Source organism: Anguilla anguilla, chromosome 6 (assembly GCF_013347855.1).
Source record: "Anguilla anguilla isolate fAngAng1 chromosome 6, fAngAng1.pri, whole genome shotgun sequence".
In the NCBI taxonomy this organism is placed as follows: Eukaryota; Metazoa; Chordata; class Actinopteri; order Anguilliformes; family Anguillidae; genus Anguilla; species Anguilla anguilla.
The window spans coordinates 10,585,157-10,604,348 of record NC_049206.1 but is presented as its reverse complement, the minus strand read 5'-3'; the positions used below and the strand labels follow the sequence as shown (position 1 = coordinate 10,604,348).

The 19,192-nt window shown below is 54.0% G+C and overlaps 1 protein-coding gene across 18 annotated transcripts in view; it reads right to left on the bottom strand.

Moving 5' to 3' along the window:
• Nucleotides 1-221: 221 nt before the first annotated feature.
• ptprfb (protein tyrosine phosphatase receptor type Fb) overlaps nt 222-19,192 on the bottom strand; it is a 206,363-nt gene continuing 187,392 nt past the window's right edge. For all 18 annotated transcript variants that reach the window (XM_035421849.1, XM_035421854.1, XM_035421851.1 and 15 more), the window contains 11 exons: nt 13,499-13,622; nt 13,037-13,212; nt 10,617-10,736; nt 9,810-9,964; nt 9,135-9,420; nt 7,142-7,320; nt 5,433-5,559; nt 5,140-5,265; nt 3,641-3,795; nt 2,797-2,932; nt 222-2,065 (listed from right to left, as the gene is read on the bottom strand). In XM_035421849.1, the coding sequence (XP_035277740.1) occupies nt 1,997-2,065; nt 2,797-2,932; nt 3,641-3,795; nt 5,140-5,265; nt 5,433-5,559; nt 7,142-7,320; nt 9,135-9,420; nt 9,810-9,964; nt 10,617-10,736; nt 13,037-13,212; nt 13,499-13,622 (1,653 nt within the window). In that variant the 3' untranslated portion in view covers nt 222-1,996. The remainder of the gene's footprint in view (nt 2,066-2,796; nt 2,933-3,640; nt 3,796-5,139; nt 5,266-5,432; nt 5,560-7,141; nt 7,321-9,134; nt 9,421-9,809; nt 9,965-10,616; nt 10,737-13,036; nt 13,213-13,498; nt 13,623-19,192) is intronic.

The window sequence follows — 19,192 nt, the reverse complement described above, 5'->3', positions numbered from 1 at the left end:
AGGCAGCTGGACAGCAGCTTTGCTCTCCATCCAGACCGTCTGATTGGCTGACGACTGCAAGCTGACTGGAAGACCATAACATTGGCTGACTGCAGGACAACTGGAGAACCATCAGATTGGCTGACAGAAGAACTACAATGAACACCGAGGACAGGAAATGAGCATGTGACCTGTGGATCACAGGACCCCAAGTCAAGATGGAAATGAGCCGAACGCAGCTGTACAAAACCCAATTATTCAACTTTATTAACATCAAGGAGGTTTTCTGACATCTTTTTTTTCCTTTTTTTATTATTAACAAATAGAAAACAGACTGTGTATACAACAGATTGAACCCCAACAGCACTATGCATACACAAGGTAAAAATGAACGCTTCAGTGACGTTTCAGCCCCTCGGACCAAATCCTCCTCGCTCTCTCTCTCTCTCTCTCTCTCTCTCTCTCTCTCCCTGTGTTATTTTTGGCCGTCGAGGAGACGCGTTTCGATTCGACGTAAAAATCCTCCGTCGTCGGGTTTGTGCTGCCTCGCCCCATCGCAGGAGACCGTCCTCCCGGGGTCTCAGTGGGTGCAATGATAATACAGTAGTTATAACATTGTACCATTAATACATATTCAATGACAAGTCTTTTCTTGTTCTTATCCCCATGGTTGGTTTGTCAAGAAAATCCAGGATTATTTGTGGGTTATTTAACAATAATTGACGCTGTCGCAGAGTGGCGACAAATGTATATGTGTATATATATATTTATATATTTATAAAAATAATAGCAGGCCAGTCCAAGGGGGAAAAAAGAATTCTCTTGCTCCCTGGAAGATGGTGGTTACTGTACAGGTGTCAGGTGGAAGCTGTTGCCCCTGCCTCCTTGTCATGCCCTTTCTCAGTTGTGGTTGTGGCCAGTGCGGTTTCTCCCAGCAACAAACGTGATGCTTTGTGACCAGGAAAGACCGGGGGGTGGTTTGTGTGGGGGGAGGGGAGGCAGGGTATTAGGGGTTGGTTGGTTGGTTGGTTGGTTGGTTGTCTCGGGAACGATGGCTGTCATTGGCTGTGTCGGGGGAACAAGAAGGAACTGATCCTTCTGCCACAGTTTGCCCAACAGCGATCAGTCTCTTTGGGCGAGAAGGTTTTCTTCTGAAATCATAGTTATCAGCTACTGAGAAACAAAGCTAAAATCTGTACACGGCTGATTTCGTCTCTTTAGTTCATTCACTTTTCCCGTACCTAATGGTTTCATATAGTACCTCTTAACTCTGTCATATATTATCATGTAATTTCTGAGATTCATTTCCTTTTATGAAGAAAGAGGAAGTGAAAAGGCCTAGAAGAGTTATCCCCCATTCCGATGGGCAGGACTGATTAGACACATGACAAAAAAAAACAAAAAATGGCAGAAAACAAAATCATGGTGAAAAATTACCGGACAGCAGCTCAGAGAACCCAGGTTCTCCAGTATTAGTACCTAGAGACATGTTAAAAACACACGCCCCTTGTGCTATAAACAAGAAATAACATACAAAAAAATAAAATAAAAAAATTAACAAAAATAATACAATTATAGAAAATTTACAGACCCATTTTCCAGGCTGTTAAGACTAAAAAAAGTTAAATGATTATAAAAAAATCTAAATAATAATAATAATAATATTATTTTAATAATGGTAATAATAATAAAATAATAATAATAATGATATGGGTAAAAAAAAAGCCAGTAATATTTTAGTGCTACCAGTGGCACACAGCAGCCAATGAGGGATGCTGTGTGCAGTGTAGGAAGGAGAAGGAGGGGTGTGGCTGAAAGCGAGGGGGGGGGGCTTTCTCAGGGGGTTAAAAGCGGTCTGGGTGTGCCAGTCCAGGCGGACTGCCTCGACTGAAGGCGGGGCCAGCCTTCCCATCATCCCCCTCTCTGGCAGCTCTCTGTACACAATCAGATGGGCGGGCATGGCTCAGAAGGAACACTTGGCACCCCTGGCGGGTTTGGCGGGCGGGTCCAGGACCGGTTACGTTGCATAGTGATCGAAGCTCCCCAGGTACTCCAGCGCTGCCCTGTAGCACAGCTGGTACTGGTCCTGGGAAACAGACGGAGAACATGGCCGTCACAAACCCAGCGCTACTGGGAATACACAGTTAACTGGGCTCACCTGATTCTATTGGTCTAAATTGGGCTTGTGTGCCCAATAGAGTTTTTTTGCTCTAACGGTCGACTCTGAGCTTGCAGCCTGGGAGGCTTCCCCACCCCCCCACACTTCAGCAAATCGCGTGCCGCCAGCCTCTTCTACAAATTTGGCAACTGAGCTCAGCCACCCAGTTACCCAGCCAGCTATCGTGCTAATGCAACTGCAAAGACATTCCTACTTCTGAATCTGATCTGCATGTCTGTGAACTGGAAGACGTGTTTGGCTGAAGTGCGCGTGGGTGGGTGGCTCAGCAGAAAGCAGCAGACCTTGCAGACCTCCAGGGCCAGGGTTGACCAGCCCTGTTACAGCACATTACATTACATTACAGGCATTTGGCAGACGCTCTTATCCAGAGCGATAAGAGTGTAATACTGTACAGTAATTACACACAGTTAATTATGTAATACTACACAGTTAATAATGCATTATATATTATGCTTGCGTCCCATTTTCGGGCTCCACCACCTAACTCCATCACTCTTCACCTAACTCCTCACATACTCCTTTCCCTGCCCTAACCCCACCCCTACAAATATGTTAGCCTCTCCCATTGGTCCACCTCAGAGCCCCCAAACCGCCCTCCCCCCCACCCCCCGCGAGGCCACGCCCCCGGATGAGCCTACCTCTGTCTGCACCATGGCCGGGCGCTGGGTGCGCAGCGTCTTGACGGTCTGGAAGAGATCCACCACGCCCTCGTACCTCATCCTCTCCAGCACGATGCTCAGGGTGATGAAGACTCCCGTCCTGCCCACGCCAGCACTGCGGCAGGAGAACACGCGTTACGCACCGTTACACACGTATGACACACGCGTTACGCACCGTCCCACACGTATGACACACGCATTACACACCATACCGCACGTATGTAACAAGCATTACACACCATACCGCACGTATGGCACATGCATCACACGCCGTCCCGCACATATCACTGCACACACAGCGGTCCACTGGCACTAGCCCACAGCTCTGCTAGTTTTTAGAAAGACTGATTAAGATGAAAGTGCAGCTAATACTGACGCCATTTGTGTGAAATGGTGTTTTCACACTATTACTTTACGCAAACATCATGTTCAGTGTATTGCAGCCCATGTTTAGATGTGATTGTAGTGTATTTGTTTATGAACCCAAGAGGAACAGTTTAATTAAACTGATGGGTTTCTAAATACACACACACTTTAAATAATACACTGCTGGCACATACGCGCAGGGCAGCCTAATTTGCTGCTCTACTAAATTCCCGTACTTGATTGCTTGATTAGTATCAGGCAGCCAAACTAATCAGACTCAAAAAAAGATTAAATAATAACCTGTAGCATTACGATTTACCTCAGCTTCAAATGATCAGCAATCAATGCAGGTATCATATAGAAGATACGATTTCACAAGTGATTACACGCTTTTCAAAAGCGATCACTAATGAAAGACACTCATCTGCACGTCAGTGACACTGTTAGTAGGCCTCACCTGCAATGCACAGTGATTGGTCCATCTTGTCCAAACTGCTCCTTGGTTTTGTGCACTTGGCCAATGAAATCGATGAACCCCTCGCCGGTTTTTGGCACGCCCTGCTCGGGCCAGTCGGTGAACTGGAACTGACGAATGGTCCGGGACTGGCCGTCCTGCAGGGCCAATGAGAGTTCGAGTGAGGGGACGCCGCCAGTCGCCACCGTCATTCCTGTGCCCCTCTCTGACCGCGGTGAGCGGCGGCTCAAACGCAACGCACCGCACGCCCATGCTCCACCACAGATCACAGAACATCTCCAGCTTCCATTGCTTCAGAGACCCGAGGTACACCAGCACTTCAGGTTCTGTCTAACTCCCTCCCTCCCTCCTCGCCGCACAGCTCCTCTGACACAAAAAACCGCCCAAAAGCACAAACTGACGGTTTGAAAGGCGGAGAAACGCCAGTGTGATTTTCCTAAAGATCGAGTAAAATGCAAAATGTGAAGTGCCAGCTTCTGAAGCTGTGAATTGCTGGAATAGAGAGACGAAAATCAGCCATAAAATCTGAATCCAAAAATAAGTCCGGAAGGTTTGGCAGGTTTACCTTCAGGAATGTATTGCACACTAGACTGGACTTCTCTATCAGACAGTGTTCATGTCCAACGGGATAGTCCTCCAGTGTAATTGAGAGGGAGTCATTAGTCATTTGGAGTGTTTTTAAATGAGGTAAATGGTAGGGCATGTGGTAAAAGCAGGCATACGACAACGGCAGAGTAAATCTTTGAGCTGTGCCATTGCCAACGTGTTGCTGGCTGATGTGTTTGTTTGTCTGTGTGCTGAGACTTGGAGAGAGAGAGGCTCGGAGGAATCCCCACCGAGGGCTTTTCCAGCACTGCAGTGGACCAGCCCTCAGGCTACAGTCAACACTGCTCTATCAGTGCACACACACACACACACACACACTCAGACACACACACACACACACACACACAGACACACACTCAGACACACACACACACACACAAACACACCACACATACACACTCAGACACACACACACACACACACACACCACACACACACACTCAGACACACATTAGCATGTCTACAGGCTAATGCCCATATGGAGCACATGAACGGGTGTGACAGAGTATAAGGCAGCCCTGCAGCCTATTTTTAGAGAAGTGCAGCATTTCTGGGGCTTCCATCATCCATTCCCAGATGAGACTCATTTCTTTAAAAGCACAAACAGTATCTACCCAGACGCTTCTGAAAATGTACTGGCACAGGTCTACATTATACAAACACAACATAAACGCCTTTATTAGCATCATATTAATCCCTGCCACTACTGCATAAGTAACAGCAGTAATTTCTAAAAAGGCCTCACGATTTCTAAACAGAAAACACCCACTGTACTGCGCAGCATTGCGGTGGAAAAATACGGAAAAGCATACGGCTGCATCCACCCAGCTTATCCGCAGCACGGCACTGCCGCAGTGGGAAGTCAGGTGACCTACCCTGGCGTCAGTGACCTTGAACTCCCTCAGGATGTACTGGGGCATGTTGTACTCTGCCATGGGGTCCACCACAAAGTACTGGTAGCGGGCCGAGCGCTCGGCGGGCCAGTACTGATGGCACTTTTCCTACGGAGAGAGAGAGAGGGGGAGGGGGACGGGGAGGGGGCTCCAGGTTAGTGGAGGGGAACAGCAGGGGAACCGTAGAGGAGAAGCAGAGGAACAGTGAAGGAATGGCAGAGGAACAGCGGAAGAACAGCAGAGGAGAAGCAGAGGAACGGCGGAGGCACACTCACCCGGCCCATCTCCCTCAGCTTGGTCAGCATCACCACGATGGTGGAGTTGTGCTCCCACAGCATCCTCCAGAAGTCCTCCGTGGTCTCGGCCAGCGGGCCCTGTGTGGCCAGGTAGGCCTTCTGCTGCCTGCGGACACAGGGAACCCACACTGAGGGGCTGGGACCTACTGCTCATGTGCACCAAGGTACAGACATAATGACAGGCACAGTTCATGGTATCTGCCAGCAGAGGGCAGCACAGCTCTGAGAGAGCACGCAAGAAAGCGAGTGAGAATGAGTGAGAGAATTAGACAGAGAGAGAGAGAGAGAGAGAGAGGAAAAGAGAGGGAGAATGAGAGAGAGAGTGACGCAAGCTGCCCCCGCTCTCCTGCACATGACAGAGAGAACAGCTTATGAAGGCGCAGCGGGAGGCAGTAATAACAGCAAACCTGCAGACTGTGACCTGCTCTGGACCACACCCCCACACTCATATGCAGCCACCCATACACACACACATGCACATACACACACGCACACACACACACACATATATGCACTCGCACGCACACACACACCGAAGAGGAAGAGGAAGTACACGAGGAGGAGGAGGAAGGCCGAGCACCCACAGAGGTCAGCCACGCCAGCACCCAGTCTCCCCCTACAGGGGGGCGGCGGGATTGATCAGGGCGCGTTAAGAATAGACCGTTTCTGACCGGGAGAGAAAGCGCACTGCTCCAGCTGCACACACCCGAGCGCTCTGCGGCTGCTGAGTTTAACAAAGCTCTTCGTTTAAACTCCTTCGCTCTGGGAATAATCGCAATTAGTCTTCGGGATAATTGTATTTACTCTGGGATAAAGGGGAGCCCGTCTCTGCGGTGGCGCTCGCTCAGTTCTAATATGATAAGACAGAGCCCAGGCTGCGCTCCAACCCGGGACACTCTCCTTCACCCAGCCCCTCAGCCAAGCAAAGGTGTCATTTATCCAGAGTCCTCGTGGGGAGAAAGCCTCTCTCTCCCTCTCTCTCTCTCTCTCCCTCAAACGTGTTTATTGTCCTCTGATACAGCGTCGGGGCGGGCGCTGACGTGCCGAACAGAACGAGGAGGCGCATTAAAAGGCCCGTTCCTGGCCGGCGCGGAGGAGGAACGCCGATAACACCTCCATAAACGCGCCTCCTCGCTGTTTGAGGGAGGCGCTGGGGCTGTCGACCGCTCGCTTAATGGCAGCAGCGAATGAGGCAGACATATGGACAGAGCAGCCCGTAAACACAGAATCGCTCCTGACTGAAGAAGGCAGGGGGCAAAGCTGGGAAAACCACAGCGCTCTGCGTCTGCCTGCAGACGCACCTTTTCCCTCACAGAGCCAAACGCTCTGGCCTCCCGGCTGACTGTCAGACTGTTAAGCTGCACATTAAGTGTCCTACTAGTGTCTTAGTCTTCCTCAGACCCATGTCTGTGAGAACCTGACCGGATAACTTCAGGCAGATAAAAAGGTGGCGCTTGGCATCGCGTGCTTCACCAGAGAACAGCTTGTCAGCTCGTCCGCTTTCCAGAATCTACAGCCAAGCTAGCAGCGACAAGCAAAGAGCACATATAGGTGACAGCACTGATATGACACACTGATATGCATATGAAATACACACACACACACACACACACACACACACACACACACACACACACACAGGCACACGCACACGCACACACACACACGCACGCACGCACGGGCCGTACCTGTATCCGTCGATGCAGCTGGCGTTGATGTAGTCGGAGCCCTCCACGCCCCGGATGGGCTGCAGGCACACGCGGGTGGACTCGAAGGGCATGATGTTCACCAGCCGGTTCTTGAACTTGTTGCAGGGCAGGTTGGCACTGATGAATCTTGAGGTATGTGCTTTGGAGTTGGCCAGTCTCTGCGTTTTTGGGAGGGGGGGGTGCAACGGTTTTAATGTAGCGCGCAACACAAGTTCCTAAAACCCTAAGTAGCTCTCTGAACTTTAAATGCAGCGTTTAATCTCCTCCCTGCACGCCTCCCCTAACAGTAAAAACACATGTAGACAATTTCCACAGAGCGCGAGCCTCTCTCATCCCTCTACAAACACAGAGGCGAGCATCCATATGCTCCACATAAGAGTGGAACAAACACGCTGCGCTACACAGCCTAAAAAAATCACACCAAAACAAAACAAAAAGCGCTGCAGCTCTTCTGAAGTACTGGGGGAGCTATGCATGATGGGCCCTGATGTGATTTCTCTACAGCTGGAGCAGGCGCAGAAAACATCACAACTGCTGGCAGAACGCCTCAGCGGCTCGCCAGCATCAGAACTTCATTACCCCCGCTCCGCATTCGCAATTATCCTCCTCGCACAACATGTTTGATCCCTGTAATTTGGGCTGATGGGGCGTCCCGCAGGAAGACCCTGGCTAGCGCGGGGGCTTGTTTTGAGGGGGGGGGGGGGGGGGGGCTGGGGGCTGGGGGGTGAGGGGCGGGCTGCCCGGGTGCGGGGGGACGGGAGGGGCGCGCTGGAGCGGAGCGGTCTGATCCGGTTCCTCGGGTGGATTGGATGTGCTGGGGCAGAATTATAAGCGATCCTGTCAAACTGGCTGGTTTCTCGCCCTCTATCCCACAAGCCCGTGTGGAGAAGCTCTTTACTCGTCTCTGTTTGGGGGGGGGGGGGGGGGGGGGGGGATCTGGGCTGTGCCGTACCAGGGAGGCAGCTGCCCACCCGTTTTCACAATCAGGACCGTCTCCAGTAGCAATGCTAATTGTATCAACTTTTTTGTGTGAAATTTAATTGTATACTCTAAATCTTCATAACGCACTACAGCGCGCAATGTCCTTACAACACAGCCTGTGGCTCAGCTTTTCCTGCGACTGCAGTGCTTTAAGGATGCTGTCGTAAATACAGCTTCCCGACCAAACAGAATATCTGCTGCTGAAATCGCTATAATCGTGTCGCGCTAATGTTTGTTGATTCAGCCGTAATTGGCCACATTTAGACACAGTAAAACAGAATTAAAAACGAACGGATTCAAATGGAAAAGGAAGCTCTTCGCATCCCATTAAGTCGTTTAAATCACTTTTTCAGCCAACTGCTACTCATCTAGCGTTATTCATTTTTGTTCTAGAAAGATCCACATGGCTGCTTTGCTGCTGTGTCACAAATATTTTTCCCCCCCCCAGAGTGCTTTCTACATACAGAAGGCCTTCACAACCACATGAAAAGCAAAAAAGCAATGCATGCTGTGGACTGCAGTGCGTAAACACATTCAAGATTTGGTGAAATCAATGTTATTAGGAATAAGTACATGCTGTATTCTAACAATAGTTAATAAGAACCATTCAAGTACAGCACAATCAAGGCATTTGCGCAGGTGCGCTACTTCCTGTCTGTGAAACTGCTTTGTAGAGCGGGGCTTGTGAGCTCCAGACTAAGCCACAGCTGCCTCTACAGGGGTAACGCCAGCCCCAAAAAACAGGAGACAGGCAGCAGCGCTCTGCTCCCACGCTCCCTCCAATCAGAAACATGCCTGCTATGCCCCGCCCACTGCCATGCCCCGCCCACCCATCTGCTTTGCTGTCTATCCGCTCCTTGTTTCAGGCTTATTTATGCGCGCACACTGTTTCTTTCCCTTTACAAGCCCAAGCCCAGCCGCATAAAGGGATCCCGTACCTAACCAGCTCTACCGCGTGCTACGGCAGTGAAACGCGCTCAGGCTAGGCTACCTTGAACTCCAGCTCCATGGAGGTGACGGTCTCCCCGGTCGGGACCTGGGTGAGCTTCTGGATGTGGGCGTACAGGTTGCGGGCGGGGACCTCGGTGTTGCCGCAGGTGGCGGCCTCCAGCAGCGCCTCGTGGATGAAGATGTACTGGTCCTCCGTCTGCACCATGTAGTTGCGCTGGGAGCGCATGCAGGTCACGTGACCGTAGATGTCCACCGACTTCTCGTGCTTCATGCGCTCCAGCATGGCCTCGATCACTATGAGACACCCTGTCCGGCCCACACCAGCACTGCACACACACACACACACACACACACACGCACACGCACACGCACACAAACAGACACACACACACATTGAAGAGAAAGGTTAACAAACCACACAATCTAAGTCCGAGTTTATTATAACACCACTTCTCCATGAGCTTCCTCCCTCACAGTGATGGGAGAACGACAAACACACAAGGACCAAAATAAGACAGAAAAGAAGCCCATCTCACAGTGCTAAACATCAACTCACTGACCAATGAGCAGAGAACATAAGCATTCAGCATCACTTCACTGACCAATGAGCAGAGCAAAGAAGCCCATCCCACAGTGCTAAACACCAACTCACTGACCAATGGCAGAGTAAAGCAGCCTGTCCCCCAGTTTTCCAGCAGCCGGCGGGGAGGCCTACCTGCAGTGCACCACCATGGGCCCGGCGTCGGCGGGGTTGCAGGCCTTGACCCTGCGCAGGAAGGCCAGGATGGGGGTGGGGTACTCCGGCACTCCGTGGTCGGGCCAGGCCATGAACTGGAACTGCCTCACCTCCCTCTTCTCGCTGGAGCCGTTCTGCACACGGAGAGGAGAGGAGGGGAGAGGAGAGGGGCGGCTGGGCATCAGAGACGGCCGCGCAGCACGTACTACTGCAGGCTACCCACAATCCCACACAGGTGCTAACGGCAGGCCTAAACGAACGGCCCGAGGGCGCGCAGAGATCGTTAGCGCTGATGTAATTATGGGAGGGGGGAGATCTATATTTCCGGCCTACGAGGGCAGTGAATGTGCGTTTAGGGCCTTGCGGGCGGAAACGTCTCGGCAGGGAGGTCTTCTGGAAGCAGCCGAGGATGCGGGCGCTCTTACGAGAGAGAGGTGAGCGGTAACCGTACTGCAAAGTCAAATCTTAACAGCGCTTCAGTGTATTAGGAAATGGAACAGAGGTGAGAGAGAGCTTGACTGGGCATTCCATCTCCACGCCAGCCTTGTGTAGAGACAGGCCTGGGAATGCGCTAGGCAAGATACATCTGCCCCAGGCAATATACCAGGGTTAGCGGCGTACGCAAGCAAATGTACGCGATATACTACACAGCAACGTGAAGCCGCGCAGGCACACCTGTGAAGCCGCGCAGGCACACCTGTGAAGCCGCGCAGGCACACCTGTGAAGCCGCGCAGGCACACCTGTGAAGGACGGAGACGCTGGGGACCCCTGAGGGTAAGCCATACCTTGTAGAGGGCGAAGGTGCGGACGCTGTAGGTGGCCAGCTCCACTGTGTCCAGCATGGTGACCTGAATCATGCCGTAGGTCTCTGTGCCCCGGACCGGCCAGTACTGGTCACACTTAACCTGTCAGGCACACACGTTAGCATTAGCACATTAGCATTAGCACAGTTACATAAAACACCTGCTTTTTATTCAGTCAGTGACAGGCTAACAAACAGGCTCTCATCAGGGCATGCCATGTTGTGCAGGGTTAAATATGTATCTGATGTTTCCTGTGGTAGGGGTGAAAGTTTGTCTTAGTAACATGTGTTCCCTCTTTAGGTATGTGACTGGAGGGAGGGGTAGACATGCAACGCTGCCTCTCTGCCAGTAGGGGGCAGACAGTGCCGTAGTTAGCTGAAGATGAACAGATGGAGGACTCGCTCCACAGAGTCAAAGCCCTGCAGAAAGGCCTGCCCTTGGTCCGGCTGCCAGCTCTGCCCTTCCTCTGGCGTCTGAGAGCGTGTTTGGGGTGTGTGTGTGTGTGTGTGTCCGTGTGTGAGTGTGTATGTGTCAGTGTGCGTGTACGAGTGAGTCTGTACACTATATGTGTGAGCCAATGAGTGTGTGCTCGTATTTGTGTGTGTGTGTGTATGTTTGTGCGTGTGTGTGTGTTCATTTTTGTGCTTGCGCATGCGTGTGTGTCGGTGTGTGTAAACAGTGTGTCAGAGAGCCGGGTGCTGTGCTGAGTAACTCTGCAGCACAAGGTCATGAGGAGGACTGAGCCGTCTGCACTCGACAGCAGGGCTGCCACCTGCACTGCAGCGCGGGGCTGAGGAGCCACCGCTCGATGGAGCTAGCACGACTCCTGAACGACTCCCAAACGACTCCCGAATGACTCCCAAACGACTCCCAAACGACTCCCGAACGACTCCTGAACGACTCCCGAACGACTCCCAAACGACTCCCGAACGACTCCCAAACGACTCCCAAACGACTCCCGAACGACTCCTGAACGACTCCCGAACGACTCCCAAACGACTCCCGAACGACTCCCGAACGACTCCCAAACGAGTCCCAAACAACTCCCGAACGACTCCTGCAGGACTTCCGAAGGACTCTCGCATAAGTCCCGCACGACTCCTGAAAGACTCCCGCACCACCCGCCAGGCCGCCAGCTTCCGCGCCAATATTAGCTCGTCCCGGGCCAATCGCGCTCCACCAGCCACTCAGCGCTCCTGCGTGTCACACGCTGTTATTTGTGTCCAGACCCGCGTCAGTACGCTGCGGCGGGCGCCGATAAAGGATTCGCGAGGCCGGCGAGGAAGGAGGCGAGAAATCCCAGGATAACACATCCGAGTCGCGGCTTCATTGATTGGGGGCGCCCCCGGGGGGAGGGGGACGAGCCGCACGCGCGGCGCTGGCTGACATTTAAAGGGTGGGCTGTCACGGGACCGAGCGACATTTCGTTTAGCGGCGAGTCGCGCGCCCCCCCCCCTCCTCTCTCAGCGCCCGCCACGGCGCTTCCTGTTCAGCCTTCCGTCGGGGGCCGAGAGGTTAGACTCTTTATTGCCTCCGCTCCGAGAGGGGCAGCGGGGTGGGCGAGGCGGGGGGAGGGGCGAGGGTGACAGTAGTGGGGGCAGGAGGGGGGGGTCAGGTGGCTGATCCTGGGTCCCTGTTTGAGGGGAGGAGGGACGTGCGCCATGGCGGGACCCGCTAGACTCAAAGGAGCCGGCGGTGTGGCTGTGTGGCGTGCGGCGTGCTGACATCATTACGCGTGTAATGTAAACCCCAGGGTGTCGTGACCTTGTGAAACTCCGCTGCACTCCTCTCCGCTCTGCAGTGGCGTGAGGCTCGCGCCGCGCTTCATTCTCGCTTGCTGCCCGTGAGCCAGAGGACACCGCTGACTTTAAATTATGCATCCTGGCCGGGGCGTCAGTTACCCTCCCGTCCTCCTGCCGGGGTCAATGGTGTCAGCGGTGGGACGGCCCGAATCTGACAGGCAGACGGACGGGGGAACACCTCCGCGCTCAGCCCCTCACCCGGCTGCCAGCGTCTCTCCCCTCACCAGCGGGCCTCATTATCCCGCCGCCACCGCCGAGCCGGAGTGGGCGTGTTTCCTGTCGGCTACCTGCCCGTCACGCGTCGAAGGCTCGCTTCTTTCCTCAGCGGCCTGATCAGACCTCGCGTCTGAGCGTCAGGATCCGGGCGCGCGGAGCTCCGGGACGGGCGAGCCGCTCCCGCCCCGCCCCACCCCGCCCCGCCCCGCTGACTGGCTCAGCCTGACAGAGCGTTTAAGGGGTGCGATGCGTCACCCGCAGGCAGCTAGGCGTGTGCCGCCAGCACACGCTTTCTGACACGCGCTCTCTGACTGACTGGCGCTCGTCCAGCCCCGCGGAGGGGGGGTGCGAGGGGGGGGGGGGGGGGCACGGCGCTCCACTCACCCTGGACTTCTCCTCCAGGCGGGTCATCATCACGATGGTGTTGGCCCTCTGCTCCCACACCATCCTCCAGAAGTCGCTGAAGGTCTCGGGCAGCGGGCCCTGCGTGGCGATGTAGGCGTTCTGCTTGCGGTAGCCGTCGATGTAGTTGGCGTTGATGTAGTCGCTGCCTGGCACGGCTGAGGAGAGAAGGCACAGAGATGCATATGGGGCGCGGGCTGGCAGAACCGGGACGCGAGCGTCCGTCTGTAACGTCGCGTCTGCAAACCTCCCACTACACGCAGCGGTTCAAGGCTTCCGCGCGTCTTATTTAACCAACAGGAGGAAGACCGTGCTAAAATATGCGAAGGCAAGGCTACGCTATTCTGAGAGTGTGGGAGGACTGTTTCCTCAGGCCCGACTGAGTGCTAAAGGCTAATTCCTAACTGCAGGAGACGCGAAGGTAGCGCCGGTGGAACCGCTTACCGTCGACGGAAGTGAGGATGACCCGGGAGTGGTCGTAGGCGATGACGTTTGCATAGCGGTTCTTTGGCTTGTTGACCTCCAGGTTGGAGTTCTCCCAGGTGAACTGCTGGCCGGGATCGATGGACTGCAGGAGAGACGGAGAGAGAGAGAGACAGAGTGAGTGTGAGAGAGAGAGAGAGGCTCTGGGCTCAGAGAGGAGGCCTCTCCCGGCCCACTTGTAGCGCTTTGATGTGGGGAAGCGTTTGAAAACAGGCCCGGAGGACGCGGACCTCGATCCGCACACCAAAGCGGCCCGCGAGTGTACCGCCGTGCGGTCCGCTGACCCCGGGGAACAGTCTGCCGAATTCCAGCGCCAAGCTGAAAGGAGCGCGTGCGGGGCAGCTACAGCAGTTGAAAAGAAGAAGAGCTGCAGGTGTTTCTTTTTGTAGTTCAGGAGTGTTGTATGCTAGCAGGGGGCCAGGCCCTGGTGGTGCGCAAGCCATTCCCACAATAGCAGCACAATCAGGAGCACTAGCAGCACTACTGCAGAGTGTCTCATAAATGCCTGTAATAAACGCTACTGCCATCAGAGCTACAGGGTGCTCCCTACTGTCATCTTCAGGACAGGCAGTGTTCCTGCAGAATACTGAGCTCACACTGTGCTCTATACTGCTGGTCATTACTCCTGTCGAGTGTCTCGCTGACACAGCACTCTAAATCACCACTGTCAGGTTGCCGACATCCTACAGCTCTCCGCACACGGTGACGGAAGCCATCTTCTTTCTCTCTACACGTCTTCGACACGAAGCCTGCCTGACATAATCGCACGAGGGCTCTTCCTAAAAGGAAATATTCACCCTGACAGTTTACCCCCGGGATCTCTTTCTGGACGGCGTCGCAGAGCCGACAGCAGCCAGGTTTAGCTCAGCCGCTTCCGTTCCAGAAACATGTGCCACAATCAAAGACAAGCATCCAGAGAAGAAGAGGCCGTTTACCGGTCCAGGACTACACTTCCCAGCAGGCCGTTCACCAGCACGTCACCACTACAGCGACTTTTTAGAGCGTAACACCTGTCCACCCCTCCGATCCCCACCGAGCGCTCCATGCCCTGCTCTGGACCGTTCCGTGGCAGGTGTGTATGAGGCGGGGGGATCTGATCGTATGCTACACCTGCAAAGGCTGCCGGCGCTCTCGGCCCGTGTGAGTAGGAGCGGCGCTCTGGTGCTCTGAGTGGAACGAAAGAGCGAAAGGCTTCAGACCAAGGATGCCAGAGGGCCGATCTCGGACAAACAAACCCCCACACCAACACCGTTAACCAACCCAAACCGAGCGGCCTGTCGCTAGCCACCTCGAGCCCACGTGGTTTGTGCTACGATCAAAGGAACGCAGCTGAGATAACGTTGTTTCCGCTGCTGACACAATTCCTAACCGCAGCGGACCCACGCAGAACGCTCTCTCTCTCTCTCTCTCTCTCTCTCTCCCTCTCTGCATCTGTCTCTCTCTCAACAACACGCTGGTTGGGGTGAGAAATGGCCCCCGCTCGGCGCGGCGGCTGAGTGGATTTGCATGCGGCCCGGTCTGACGTATGTTAGCGTGCGCCGCTAAGTGGCGGGGATCTCATTTGGGGAGCACTTACGCCGTTATGACAGAGTGGGGCTGTCTGCGCCGGGGCCCCGGCAACTCGATTATTTCTGTGTCATGAGGAGCGGGGAGAGAGGAGCTGCGCGCGGATGCCAAACGCGCCGTCCCGGCGTGGCGAGGCGCACCGCGGCGGGTTTTACGGGCGCGCTGAGCAGAGCAGCGTGACGCGGCGGAGCTGAGGGCGGAGGGACGGACTCGCCGCCCGTCAGCGAGGCCTCATAAACCCAAACGTGCGCTCGTAATGTCACCCGGTAAAGGCCTCACTGGAGCAGGGCTGTTTAACGCACCGCTTCTCCCTCCGGTCCCTTCACCCCCGGCTTACAACCACGCAGACGCTGCACCAAACGCTGCTTTAGGCCGTACGCCGTGTACGAGCGCAACGAATCGTGCATTTACATTCACACGCATGAAAAACCAAGATAAATCCATCATTTAAATCCATTTTTAAGATCCTGTTTGTGTCCCGGATATTATACGTTTGCCATTTTGAGGTGAACGGAGTCACATGGTTCACCTTGCAGTAATTGGAAAAACCAAGATAAATCGATCGCTGTGCGAGGCACCTCAGGCATTTCAAGTTTGTCTCATGTAGCAATTTTTCATCATTCCGCTTGTGGGCTGTTGCTGTGGCGACTGTTAACTTGGCACACACGGTAACATACATCCGTAACAAACACAGACCTGATGCATCTGTCAGTGGTTGGGAGGTGGTTATACATTTAAAAACCTGCCATGTGCCTTCAGTGGCAACGTCGCATAGCCTTGGCCATGAGCAGGTTGTGGGTTCAAATCCTACGAGTGAACTGTTATAACCCTTGAGTCAGACACTCAACTTGAATTACTTCAGCAGATATTCTCCTGTATTTACAAGTGCACAGCGTTGCATATATAGTTTAATTAGTTTTATATATAAATCATGAAGGGGTCGACTCTCGACAGGCCAGTTGCAGGTTTCTTTAGTTCCGCTATTTAATGGACAAATAAACAAGCAAATATTTTATTTATGAATTTGCAAGGAAAGCAGTTCATATCTTTTTTAGAGGGAGAAAACAATTCCCTGCGGTACTGAATTTCTCACTCTCTTTCTGCAGGCAGGGAGGTGCTGACGCACGGCCTCTCCCCCTCCTCCTCCTCCCCCCTCGTACTGTCTGTGACGTATCGATCAGTCGCCTCCTTCCACCTCAGTAACAGCATGTAATCTGGGCCTGATCTATCTGCTCCTGTCATTCCTCCAGCCAGCCTCCTGTCCCTCATCTCCTGGTCTTCCAACCTGCGTGCTTCCTAGACCGCGACCCAGTGAGATAATGCGGTCCACCTGAATAACCTGTGTCAACCCAACCTGTGTCTAAAAACCCTGCATATACCCACCCTGCGTCAACCCAACCTGCATCTACCAAACCTGTGTTTACCCAACCTGAGTCTACCCAACCTGTGTCTGAACAACCTGCGTCTACCCAACATGTCTACCCAACCAGTCAACCCAACCTGCGTCAACCCAACCTGCGTCTACCCAACCTATGTCTACCCAGCCTGCTTCTAAACAACCTGTGTCTACCAAACCTTCCATGCGTGTCTGTGTGCTTTTCCTTTGACTTTTTGAAGCTCGTTACGGAGGGAAAATGTGGAGGAGATGTGTATGTGATAAATGTCAAATCTCCGCTTCAAAACAGGTGGGAGGTCTCTAGGGGCGTCTGCACGTCACATCAAGCTCCACTGTGCACCTTTTCTCTGACATCCAGCTCGTCCTCCACGGGAGGGGGGCGAGGGGGGGACGGGGGACAGGAACGGTGACTTTGCGGGCCCAAATATACCGCGGCTGCGCGACAGTGGGGGACGCCTGAGACAAACGAGACAGTGACGGAGAAGGGCCCGGAGCGAGCCTGCTGTGTTTGCCGCCGCCGCTGCCGACGCCAGCGGCCCAACGCTGGCGGTAACGAATCGGCTTAGCAGGCTGGACCGTGTGTCCTATTTAACAGGCTGTTAAGTCCAGCCGCTGCACCTGCAGAATGACAAACACAGCTCATTACTGCGAATGTGCCGGCCTGACACGGATATCAGTCGCTGCTCTCCTCCTAAAAACCACGTTTATGCGGTACCTCGTATCTGTCCCCTCAAACGCGCGTGTGTGTGTGTGTGTGTGTATGCTGTACGTGTGTGCGTGTGCTTATGTGTGAATAACTACATAAACAGTATTTGAAAAAAAAACGAAGGAAAACTGAGGCACATTTCCATGGCTGGTCCAAAACATTCCAAACACCAATATGCAGCACATATACCTGGTGCTGGTTTTAATAGCGGCAACCTGGTTTAATGATCGTTTCCTTCATGCTCTCAGACGGCTGTTCGGTTCATCCAGACTGGACCTGCGATCGGTATTCAGTCTGCGTTTAACGAGCAGGTGGGCCCAAGTGCGCCCGAGCAAGGTCACGGGTCACATGTCCTCCTTTAGTCTCGACACACGCCCAGATCCTCAGTCAGGGCCGGAGCGCGTCACAGACACACACACACACACACACACACACACACAGTGACACAACCGCACGTTACAGCACAGACGCAGCCGGACTACTCCCTCCCCGCTCGGCTCGCCTGCACGGCATGCTGGGACCTTGCCGGGGGGTCCGCAGCGCGCGGCTGTGCGGCGGGATGAATATGCGAATCGACAAGGGCTGACAGTTTGTCCTGGAGAGCGGGGCTCACAGTTTGTCCTGGAGAGCGGGGCTCACAGACACCGCCGGCTGTGTCTCTCATTCAGAAACAAGCCGCGAAGTCGTCTGCAGCAGACAGCGAGCGCCACTTATTTATGGCACCTGCGCTTCAGAACGGACCAGCGGCTGCACGCAGATGAAAAGCCGGATAGTACATCAGCCAATCGCCACGTCAAAACTGGCAAATGCTGCTATTGTAGCGGTAGCGACCAATAGCACTGATCTGGCACAAGTAGACAGTTCTTTTCCACACAAGTTACGGGACCCGTGGGGAATACAGTCACTCAACGCAGCGTGATCTCAGCTTGTGAGGGTCTGATAGACACTGTGGACACCCCACTTTACATATCACAGTCCCCGTAGTTAAATTCCTGCATTTGGGGCCTGGTATAACACTGGGCACACAGGACATGTGGGGTCCCCACGTGCTCCACGTGCACTTCATCTGAAAGGGGAGGGGCAGCGCCTCGTCTACGCGGTCCGGGGAACTCGCAGGATGGACGGACGCACGCGAGGCAGGAGTGGGGGCGGAGCCATCTGTCATGCCGATGGGGGGGGGTGACGCAGTCCCGCGGTCTCACACCTGACAGTAATCTCAGAGCCATTACGGGCGCTTGATCAGAGGCTTATGGAGGGAGGGAGACCGTTTGCTCCCCGACAGAAGGAGGGGAGAGGAGCACGCTTCCGCGGGACGGCGGGGTCGGGGCGGGGCGGGGCAGGCGATGACACGCGTGATTAATGGCGACGGCTCTTCATTAAGGAGACCGTGGAAGAGGCGGAGGGGGCGGAGACAGCCCTCTCCATCTGCACGAGGGAAGCGGGGAGCTCGCTCGCACATGACAGGAACGCCCGCTCCTGCAGCTCCACCTCCACAGACAGGCAGGGCAGTGCATTCTGGGATCGATCCTTAACACACTACAGTACCATTTCTCCTGCTGGTCCTCCCTGGTGCTTCTGAGAGTGGCACTAGGAATAAGGGGGGGGGGGTTGTGACTACTTGAAGGGGGTGGGAGGGAATGGGGGGGTGGTGGTGGCTGGTATTGGGAACGGAGGGGGGCAGTTCTGGAATGGCAGACTGTTTCAGTGCCAGGGCTATTCAATCATTTTCTCATGGGGGCTAGACCATTTTAAAAAATTGTGGGGAAGGTTGTTTATACAGTGTTTGTAAAGCAACGCATAAATAAGACACATGTAGACGCCTCCTTACAGTATGCGCAGCTATCACTGATTACTCCGCCACCAGTGGGCGGGTATGCTGACCTGGAAACAGTGCATTTCTGATGCATCTGAATAACACATTCTTTTCCTTCTTAATTAACAAAGAGCACTTTGCCCCATGCTGCATTTGCCCCCCGGGCCGCCAGCT